General features: G+C 45.5%; 2 protein-coding genes across 2 annotated transcripts; both read right to left on the bottom strand.

Moving 5' to 3' along the window:
• Nucleotides 1-284: 284 nt before the first annotated feature.
• On the bottom strand, nt 285-4,291 carry LOC123141797 (uncharacterized). Its single transcript, XM_044560875.1, has 10 exons — nt 4,073-4,291; nt 3,811-4,006; nt 3,558-3,718; nt 3,292-3,437; nt 2,826-2,888; nt 2,644-2,736; nt 2,043-2,204; nt 1,848-1,954; nt 921-1,069; nt 285-842 (listed from the first exon to the last, which is right to left on the bottom strand). Exons 1-10 carry the CDS (start codon nt 4,194-4,196, stop codon nt 571-573), a joined length of 1,473 nt encoding a protein of 490 aa, XP_044416810.1. The 5' UTR covers nt 4,197-4,291; the 3' UTR covers nt 285-570.
• Nucleotides 4,292-5,902: 1,611 nt separating this feature from the next.
• Nucleotides 5,903-9,538, bottom strand: LOC123141787 (RGG repeats nuclear RNA binding protein A). Its single transcript, XM_044560865.1, has 6 exons — nt 9,113-9,538; nt 8,452-8,830; nt 8,221-8,362; nt 7,074-7,235; nt 6,927-6,989; nt 5,903-6,313 (listed from the first exon to the last, which is right to left on the bottom strand). The coding sequence occupies exons 1-6, from the start codon at nt 9,303-9,305 to the stop codon at nt 6,122-6,124; spliced, it is 1,131 nt and encodes a 376-aa protein (XP_044416800.1). The 5' UTR covers nt 9,306-9,538; the 3' UTR covers nt 5,903-6,121.
• Nucleotides 9,539-11,248: the final 1,710 nt, after the last annotated feature.

Raw genomic sequence — 11,248 nt, 5'->3', positions numbered from 1 at the left:
GAGATGGTTTGGGCATATTCAGCGCAGGCCTCCAAAAGCTCCAGTGCATAGCGGACGGCTAAAGCGTGCGAAGAATGTCAAGAGAGGGCGGGGTCGACCGATTTTGACATGGGAGGAGTCCGTTAAGAGAGACCTGAAGGATTGGAGTATCGACAAAGAGCTAGCTATGGACAGGGGTGCGTGGAAGCTTGCTATCCATGTGCCAGAGCCATGAGTTGGTTGCGAGATCTTATGGGTTTCACCTCTAGCCTACCCCAACTTGTTTGGGACTAAAGGCTTTGTTGTTGTTGTTGTTGTACAACCTAGATAACAATCTGGATCGTGTTTGCCAGTACGGGAAGACTTCTCAATCAGAATTTTACCGAGCACACAAAAATAGCAAGATGTTTGAACTCATAGCTAACCTAACACTAGAGACTGTAAGACTGTTGCCACCAAAAACGTGGTAACATTCAGCTGCCACCCTATCCTTTCCTATCCTTCGTAGAACCACTAGACACACATGTTGCTGCAAGCACTCAACACATCAGGATAACCGACAAATCTGTCTGAGTGGCAATCACGCACGACTTAAAACAGTCCGAAGAAACGATGTCGCTCCTGGCTTCTGCTGCTGCTTCGTCCAGATCCTGCTGGAGTCACTGATATCCTGTCCGCATTGGCGAGCGCCCACCTGTTGAAATCCGGCGAGGACAGTAACTGCTGCATACCTTTTCTTGTCTCTTCTTTGGTGAATGCTTCGTATTCCTCTTTCGTAAACTTTCTCCTCTCTGGGGTAGTGTGGTAGGTCGAATAGTAGCTGTCCCTATCAAGAACTTGTGACGATGTTTTCTTCTGTGAGCCTGGACAAGTAAAATCAAGTGGTATGCTGAGACAACAATAGTGAACTTGGAGAATCGTGCGACGGAAGGATGGCAAACCTGAAAGAGGTGAATTTCTTCTTGGCGTATGTTTCAGGTATTCACCATGAAGCTTGCTGAACCCATCTTTGTGAGCTCCATTCGTGTTGGAATACCCTCCCAAATCTTCATAGCGGGAGAGGCCACGTGTGATTCCCTTGGAAAGTCCACTGCATAAAGATATTCATTCAGTCCCTTTTTCTTTTCAAGAGAAGATATATTCATTTAAGTTAGTTGTGATTTTCCAGGAGATGCAAATAGTTCTTGTCGTGACAACTGACAAGAATGTTTATCAAACAGAAAAGGACCACTTTCAAACCTGACCTATTAAACCATTTAAATTGCAACCTCGAACTATTGATACTATCCACTTTATCCCTCAGGTCAATTCATTAGTGATATTGGGTGGCATGGTCAACATCCCTGCCACATCGTTCCCATGATCATTAAAATTTCACTCCGTATCCAATTTCTACCGCTTCTTTCTTCCGTTCCTAGCATTTCTTTTTGTGGAAGTAGTTTTATCTGAATGGTGTAGTTTTTTTTTGTAAGTAAACCCCAATTGCTTCTGTTAATACTGTGTTGGCCATGTCTAGAACCAGGAGCTTGCTAGCTTGCTCCTGTCTGATACCACCACACTGAGTTACATAAACCAGCTGGTTCACCCGAAAGACTAGAACCATGAGCATAGGTGGGCAATATACTTCAACTGTGTGCTCTTATAACAACAATGAATTACATACCTAGAGATACTAATATTAACAATTAACACTATTGATGAGCAGGAGTATACCACTATACCAGCTTCTGCTTAGCGATATTACATAGTTTTTAAACCATGAATAACAAAAGGCTGTAAGCCTGTAATTAGCAAGTTCCTATTCAACTTTAGATAATAGAAAGGGGCATATACAATAATAATAATAGGATATACATCATAATTCATACCTTGATAAATGGCGCATAAATCTTGACATCCCTTCGATCCTTGAAACTGTCTTGATGATTATGCAAAAGACTAAAGCTGCAAATGCAAGGAGATAGTCCAGAGAACTCTACAGGAATCAAAGATGCAAAACTGCCAGTTAGTGAAGTGATAACCGGTAGAATAGTCAGCAAACAGCCGTCGTTACAAAAAAATACCTGGAGGATCAAGACAGCAGAAACAATCAAGATAGCCCACTCGACGAAATACGCCACGCCAGCATCAACAGATCCTTCTTCCGTTAGAACAAGTTTACGGACACCCCAGAAACCAAACCAGGCTCCAGCTAGGATGACGCAAACGAGAAGGAATATACCCAGCTGCAAATGTATTTTACATGTTATTATGTCAAATTGTCAATGGAGCAATGATAGTAATGAAACTCGAACAGAATAATGATGTTAAAACATTAATAATGCTTATATGGTAGTACAACTTAAAAGACTAGTATAACAATGCAAAAACATTAACAATCCCTTTCTAGGGCAATATAGTAGAACCTGGCTATTAGACAACAGGAACTCAAAAAGACAAGCATTCGTAACATATTAAGAAGAATCTGTAATTCAGTAATACAGCTTATACTTCATAGTGATCTATCAAGACAAAACAGAGAAAATATAAGCCTCAAGAATGTCAAAGTCATGGGGCAATTTAAACTGTTATGCCTTAAATAAGTGGCAATGTAAATGTAGGTGGAAATTAAACGAGCACAATGAACCATAGATGACATTATTCCTGGATGGAGAACTTACATACAGGATTATGCATGTCTTCGGCGATTCCCATTTCCACAAGAATTGCACGCAGCAGTCCCGACAAATAGTGCAGAAAATATGTTGTCATGCCAACCTGTTGTTTTTTGAAATCATCATGATGTCCAAGAGTGTGAAAATGAAATTAGAAAAGAAAACTTTCTTAATGGTCAAATGAATACTCACAACTGAAGAGTATGCAAAAATAGCAAGCGAACTCTTTCTGCCAGTAGGCAAAAGCTTCATTCCCTGAAAGAAGATATACCAAAAAGAGGCAGGTAGTGAGAAATAAAATAATATCTCGGAAAGTGACTGCCTAACCAAGTAGCAGACAAAAAGACTTTACAAACCAAGCATGACTTCTGGGAAATTAGGCATCATAAACAGCACAAAGCGTGTGAATACATTCAGGAAAAACAAATGAAGAGGGAAAGGATAGGAGGGAGATAATATCCACCGAGCTGAAGGAAAGCACATGTTCTTGCAGGATTATGTCCAATAGTGCCGAATATGCTACTCTAATTATCATAGCCCAACTGGTATCGTGAAGTAGAGAATAAGAGAACTTCACTCAATCATTATGAAAACTGACTCTCCAGTTATCAGATTAAGTGGCGCTCCACAGAGAACAGGGTAGAGAGGAAGAGCTTACCTGAAAGAGTATAATCAGCAGCACAAGGAAAATGCCGATCGTCATGGCCCCGCCATAGTAGAACACCAGTGACTGACTAAGCGTGTGGGCCAGAGCCATCAGCACCATCCCCAACACCAGGAACACCACCCTATGGAGCAAGAACTCTGCAGAGACAAACACAAAAGCACCAGTTCCCAAATCAACATCTCGCGAGACAGTTGCCGTCAATGTGCACATACAACAAGCAAAACCACGGAAATGCGAGAAGAAAGAGAACCACGCACCTTCCTCCGTGGACACCACAACGGATCTCGAAGGGTCCGCGGGCATCCGAAAGTCGAGGATCCGGCGGTCGTACGGCGAGAGGGACTGCGCCCAGAGGCCGCTCTTGGGCACCTTGTGCCACTGCGACGCGGCGCACTTGCACGGACCAATCGTGGCATTCCTGCGGACACCACCACCAAGAAATCAGGCCGAGATGTTCGAGCAAGCACAAAAAAAGAAAAGGTAGGGTTTCGGTTCGGGATTTTCGCTTACCGGTGGAAGCAGAGCTCGAGGGCGTCGGGGCGGGAGGCGTTGGCGCGGAGCCGCAGGGCGTGGAAGAAGCGGGACGGGTCGCGGAAGCGGGAGGCGCGGCCGCGGAGGTGGACGCGCGTGCAGAAGGGCCCCCGGCCGTCCCCGGCGAGGGGTTCCGCCGGCGGGAGGCGGAGGGTGGCCGCCGGGTGCGAGGCGACTGCGAGGCGGTTAGGGTTAGGGTTTAGGGGGATTTGGGGAGGGGGGTGCGAGGCGTAGAGCTTACCTGTTATCTCGGCGGCGGCGGCGGCGGGGATGGAGAGGGCGCTGGCGGTGCTTCCGAGCAGGACGGCGAGTAGGAGGAAGAGGAGGGGGAGGCGGCGCGGCGGCGGCGGCGGCGGCGGCGGCATGGCGTCGGCGGTGAGGTGGTGGATTTGGGGATTTTCTTTGGGAAGCGAGGCGGGAGAAATCGAGTAGGGGAGGAGCGTGTGTGTTGGAATATTTATTTATTTATTTTTTTGAAACGCGTGTGTGTTGGCTTCGAAACAACGCTGTCCGTGGGAGTCGGCAAGTCTGTCCGTTGATTTTTTTTTAAAAAAAAATTTACTTTTTTTGCCTTCTCTCGTAAGTCACCTCCTCTCCTTGGAACGCTGCTTCTGGAAGGAGAGAGCAGAGCAGCAGCTTACGGGAGAAGCCATCAAAAGAGAGATAGTGCGGAAATGCTTTTGGAGGCCGAGCACCGTGGAGGCCTCCAAATGTAAAATTCAAAATTTGTGAAAACTCATATTTTTTTACATTTAAAAAAAATTCTGAAAAAAATACATGAAGGCATAATGCACAAGTACGTAAATTTTTAGGATGAAATACATTGAAACGAGGGTTGTGCAAAAAAGTCTGGGGCTTTTTAGCACATGATACTACTTATTCTTCCAGATCATGAATTTATCTTTTTCATACAGGTTGCATTTCAGCATATTTCATCCTAATTTTACACACATACACCTCACATCCTTGTTTACTTGTAAGACAATCAGTTTGTTTTTAACAAAAAATTCGAGTTTTTTGAATTTTTCAAAAGGTCGGCCTTCGTCAAAACGCCATACTCGAGATAGAGCAATTATATTTGGGCTTGGCAAATCCGGTCCTCAAAACGTCAACGGACGCGCGCTGGCACGATCGTTGCCTGTGCCGGACGGCCCCTCAAAAGTTTTGCTAGACAGTTACACTTTTCATATCAAAACCTTAAATCCATGCACGTCGATCATATAGCATAAATTCATCACAATTCAATAATGCAACGAAGCAAAAATAAATCGCAATTCAAGAATTCGGACATGCTAAACGTCCAGGGCACGGTTGACCATTTGGCTTTGAAACAATGTTGTCAGAGTCGGTAGGTGACTGATTCTCATAAAACGTAGGCAACCAGGACCCGGTCTTCTTCTTCTTTTTTTTTTTCTTTGCTTTCCCTCGTAAGTCACCTCCTTCTGGAGCGAGGAACTTGTGCTTCTAGAATGGGGGGAGGGAAGCGGCTTATGGAAGAAATCAACAGAAGAAATGGATCTATGGCCGGTGTCGCAAGCACGCTGTGTGGTGTTGCACGAGCGGTGGCCGAGTGAATGCTGCGAGCCGAATAGGGGCGCGATGCTCGGAGGTTAGGGCACCTCATGCTGCGGCCATAAGGGAGTGCTCGTCAGTGCTACAATCGCATACTCATCGACATTGCAACCGAGGGATGTGGTTATGTGAGCAGCAATGTGCTAGGGGAGAGGGGGGCTCATCACAAGCCCGAGCCACTCATGCGAGGCTGCTGGCGTTGTTTGACAGCAAACACCAGGCACTGCTGCAATGGGGAGCGTTGTTGCATGGCCAGCACCACAGCTGCTGCAATGGGGGCGTAGGCAAAACGGCACCCCCGATGAACAGAGTATGCAAGCCGATCACACAAGGATGTGTTGCTGCAACGAGAGGAGAAAGACATCATGCTGCATCGACCGATCCAATGGACTCACAAACAAGCTGATGCCTAGCTGTCCCAATATTATCACTCGCACCTATGCAGCGCTATCTATATCTGATGAATCACTCGCAACAGAGGACATTAGAAACCTGAAGATGACGGACAAAGGAACGAGCAATTTATAGCCTACAAAATTCTGACAAGCGACAACCGTCGGATTTACAAAGTCGACAGACACAGGGATGAATGGTCCACATACAGCAGAGTTATTTGCTTCAACATAAGTATCCGCGCAGAAATATATGGTGATAGGAAAAATTAAACTTGACAGGCGACGGTATCGGTGAAGGTGGTACTTGAGACGGTACAGCAATCTCACTTCCCACCGAGGGTTGGGAACTGGTTCTGGTCCTGAATTGCCGGGGCAGGCGGTGGGCCGTGATAACCCCCACCACCAAATCCACCTCTGAAGCCTCCGCGGTCTCCACGGCCCCTGCCGCCACGGCCACGGCCTCCATAGAACCTTTCTCCTTCAGCAGGCTTCAGGAACTCATTGATGCTCACAGACTACACCCATCAGAAAACAATCCCCAGTTAGTAATTGTTATCTAGCAGGAAGACCAAAGTGCAGGTACAAAACTGGGCGCGCTAAGCACGAAAGGTAATTGCTGTTTTAACAACAGGACAGGGGAATAACAGATGAATCCAAGACAGGCAACTAACATGTCCAGAAAGGCCTACAATTTAGCACTTCAGTAACTAAGGGTGTGTACAATGGTTCTCTTCTATCTCAGGAGTACCACATAGGAATGATAAATGATGAGGTGGAGGAGAGAGAAACAAGATTAAGAGATGATCTCTTAGCATAATACCTCCAACCACATATTCAAGAAATCTGGTCACTAGAGATTATGCTAAGAGATAACCCTTTGTGCATCATTTTTTATTGTCATATCTAAATTACATGGTGGCTTACGATAAGACTAACTTTATCAACCACTGTACATGCCCTAAGTGGTTATTGACAATATGTAGCATGATGTCTAGAAAGACGCAAAGTGAGAATCAGGAAAGTTATTGCAAGATTGCACCAGCATCACAACATTACTGTTAGTATTTAGGCACCTTGACAAAAAAGGTACAAATATTTCTAAATAATGCAAGGGATGTAATGTCAGACCTTCTTAGCACGCTCTTCACGTTCAGCATTCTCTTTCTTCTTCAAAGCCTCCTTATCAGCACCCTAAGGAAATACATAAAAAAAATCAGTCACGTGTCTCCACTGAGTTAAGAGGCATGGAGTACAAGGCATAATGGGTTAACTTACCAGTTTGATGAAAACTTCATCATTTCCTTTCTTGGTGGAAAGTAGTTGCATAGCCTGCAGATCCTTATCGATTTCAACCTTCCTCTCTTCAGACTTCTTCAAAGCAGCAAGTGCTTTCCTCTTCTCCTCCATTACTTTCTCAAATTCATCAAGAGTCATCTCCTAAGATCATCAAACATCTCATTCAAATGATTGCAACAAATATAGGTATACTCTTCCTTCTTTAGAAACAAGCAAATGCATACAGCATGACCGCAACAGATATATGATATAATAATACAAAAAGGAAATGTTTAAATACAATGAGAATGGCTGCATAAATCATGTCTGAAAAGAGCTATTGTGTGGAGTTGCCTGATAAAATGTACATGTGTGTAATAAACTAATAATCACTCAGCCACCACGAACACTAACAGAAGAAAGAGCCATAATCAACATTAATTTGAGATTCAGACAACGGTATTGCATATCATGACCAGACTGACAAACTACTGTAAATAATTATCTGTTAGTCTATGAATATCGAAAGCAAGGTGATGAAATTAGCAAGTCCTTCCAAAACAGATATTGTACATGATCAGGAAGTGAGCAGAGCAAAAGCCTACGGCAAACTGTTATTCTCACTTCTTTCAGTCCTCTACATATCAAATGGCAACTTCGGGGATGTTACGAGTCCAACCAAATCAGCATGCACTTGCGAACGCACTAATTGAATACTCAAAGAGAAATATTGCAAAAATCTCACTGGCTCACAGAAGACAATAAGATTACAAAGTTATCCCTATATTTAAAAATCCATAATAAAAGAATGAAAATTCCAAGCTATAAAACATGCAAGACATAATAGTGTATGAATTAAAGCAAATGCATGCTGCATAAGACTCGATATGACTGACAAACCATAAAGCAAAACAAAACAAAAACAATGGGGCAAACTAAGTAAAATACCAAAAGGATAACTATGAGCGATGACGTAAAAGTAGCAAGCCAAAACCCACACTTCTGTTCAAGTTGAGAAGAGAACTAAATGTGCATGTTATTATGCCTTAGAAATATAACTAGAACTAGACTTAGAAATATAACTATAACTAGACAACTTAATCAAAAAATTATCATTCATAAGGACCACAGCGTGAAGGAAGCATACATTATCCTCTTCCTTTTCTTCCTCCACAACTGCAGCGCCATCTTTGGTGGCCTTGTTCTCATCTGCCTGTGGTGCATCCTCCGGTGCGCCCTGCTTCTCAGGTGCAGGGGCCTTCTCATCCTGCTTCAGGGCCTCAGTTTCCCTGGTCACCAAAACAACAACACAGGTTACCTCCCATTTCACCAGCATATAAATAGCCTACATCATAGAGCAGTAGAGCAGATATCTTACTGGGCAACAATTTCATCAGAGGTAGTTCCCCAGTTCCCACGGCCAGCACCCTCGCGTTTTATCTCATACCCACGGCCTGTGCCGCTTTGGCGCTCATAGTTCCTTCGAGGTGGCCTCTCAGAATCATCACCAAACTCACCATCACGATACCCACCACGACGGCCACCCCCCTGGTAGGGTTGCCTAGGGGCCCTCTCTCTATCCTGGGCGCCTTCCTCACCTCCAGTTCTGGCACCATAACCTCCCCTGTAGCCATTTGTGTCTTCACTGCCGTAGTCGCGATTCTGACCATACCCTCCTCGTCCACCTCTGCCTGAGCCACGTTCACCGCGCCCATATCCTCCACGGGAGGGTGGACCACCACCACGAGACTCATTAGCTGAAATACATACACAGAACAGGAGTTAAACCCCCACAAAAAAATAGTCTTTCACGGCAGCAATGTCTAAAACTGAATCAAAATCCCCAACTTCACAGCGATTCTTTATCAGAATGAATTTTTTGTACGATTTCAGACACTAGCAACTAGACTATCCCATAGCAGTAAGCAGTTGACCGAAGGCCACGCTTTCCACCGAAAAAAATAAATAATCCCCGCAAACCCTAAACCCCAGATCCAGCATCTCCGCAACTCGCTACTAAACCCGGACCCTGGACTTACCAGCCTGACCAGGAGGAGGCGGCTTGGTGGGCAGATTGGCGACTGTCTTCGCGCCGCCCTTCCCGGCGGCGGCCGGCGCGGCGGCCTTCTTGGCCTCGGCCTTCTGCGCCAGGGCGGCCGCCTTGGCCAGGAGCTGCGTGGGGTCGTCGCCCTCGTCGTCGCCGAGGAGGTCGAAGGGGTTCACGGTCGCCATGGACGGCGGAAAAAGTCGGGTCACTCTGCGCTCGCTCGCCGGGATTTGTGTGTGGGGTGACCGGGGAACTGACCCTCCACGCTACCAGTCTCTCCTGCCGGACTTCTGCATCGCCATCGCTCGGCCCGGGGAGGATTCGCGCGAGTCTAAGGCTCAGACGGCGGCGGCGGCGGCGGCGGCGGGGGGGTGGGGACGGAGCAGGTGGGGGGAGAGAGGAGGAATGTGTGTGGGGAGTCGAAGAAACCCTAGCCGCACTATCCCGGACTACTACTAGTGCCGCGAGTCCCTATCCCCTCGCTGTCGTCTTGCCGGCCGAAATGACCGCCGTGCCCTCGCGCCGATGGGCTGTTTAGCTGGAGGCGGCCCGGGGATTTGGGGTGATTACGGGATTTCACGGGTCGGGTAGGGCCCTCGGCGCTCGTGGGGGCGCTGGGCCGTGGGATTCCGATCGAGCGGCTGGGATCGCCCCGCGGGGGTTCGCCTGTCGGCGTTGCGGTATTCCTCGTGCTGACCGCTCACTCGCGACTCGCGAATCGTGGCTTTAATCTAATTTTTAATTGAAAAATAATCCCTGTTGATGTACAGGGTTCTAGCCGAGTGGGTTGAAACATAGAAATATGAATTTTGATGAATTTTAAATTTTGCAAATGGAGGCCGAGCTCCAAAGCAATTTTCGGTTCTAGGCACTAAAACATCCCGCATTTGATTACATAAGGTTTATATAGAAGCCGGGGCTAGCTCTTCCACAGTAAGGGCACAGAGGTGAGGCTAGCTCTTCTCAGCCTCATCAGTTTGGCATGAGAAATAATTTTTTTATTCTGCCTTTAAGCGCTCATCAACTTCCTCTAACTGGGTTCCATTTTCAGATAGTTGAAGCAATTTAGGAATCGTCGGTGCGAAGCCAGAGCTTTTGAATTCTGGACGTGGGCTACCACTCAAAAGTAACAATAACTGAAATGAATTGTATGATGTTTACATGATGCTACTAGGTAAGATTGAAACAGTAACTCAAATGAACTGTATGCAGTTTGTAGGAGATAGATTATTTGTTCAGCATGTTCGGAACTGAGTCTATTTGTCATCTGAAACTGCAATTATCACAATGTTTGGCAAGAGGGATGTTGCAAGTTCATCCGCGACAACACAGGGTTCGCGCTCGGGAACGATGGCGTCTTGCACCGATACATTGGCTGAAGTACCAGTAATGGCCGCTGCTATCTAAACCCTTTTTTATACGTAATGATCCATATGTCGTGTTTCGTGAATGTTATAATACAGTTCCAGAAGGCTGATATACTTTTGGTTGCATGCTTGAAGATATAGATATCTACATGGTGAGTCAATTGGTCCTATATATTTGAAACTTTTAGCTACCTTTGAATAGAACCTACAGTTTTGGGTTTTTTCTTGACTACCTCAGTGCAGTTTTCTATATATTGTGTTCTGACTGGCCACTGAATACCAAGAGCGACTACCCAGCGAGGTTAAAAACTTCTCGTCCAAATTCTGAAAGTGTAGACGCTATTGCGACATGTGAGCACTTCACTCCATCTAATACATCAAACGGAAGGTGAATATCACCTCTCTTCGATTTCTTTCATCATGAATAGAGATATGCATATTGTTGATACCTTTTATTGTTTGTGTTGCTTGAATAAGAATTGCATTGTTCTTGTTTTTAACTTTTAACCGGTGGTATGCTTGAAGACCAGCGGGAAATTTTAGTTTGTCCTTTGGAAATCTACATGATGGATAATCTGTTCAGAAATGTGTGCCATTGCGAAATGCTGAGAAAAGTAGTACAATAACACATTTTACATGCCACCCGAAATCTTGTAGTATTTCTTTTGTTTTACCATGTTCTGGTATCAACCACTAACGGAAGTAGTACAATACACAAATTTGGCGTCCATCCATTCTTCTTCTTACTATATATTCTACAA

The sequence above is a fragment of the Triticum aestivum genome, chromosome 1B (genome assembly GCF_018294505.1).
Source record: "Triticum aestivum cultivar Chinese Spring chromosome 1B, IWGSC CS RefSeq v2.1, whole genome shotgun sequence".
NCBI lineage: Eukaryota > Viridiplantae > Streptophyta > Magnoliopsida > Poales > Poaceae > Triticum > Triticum aestivum.
This window is presented reverse-complemented; position numbering and strand designations above follow the sequence as displayed.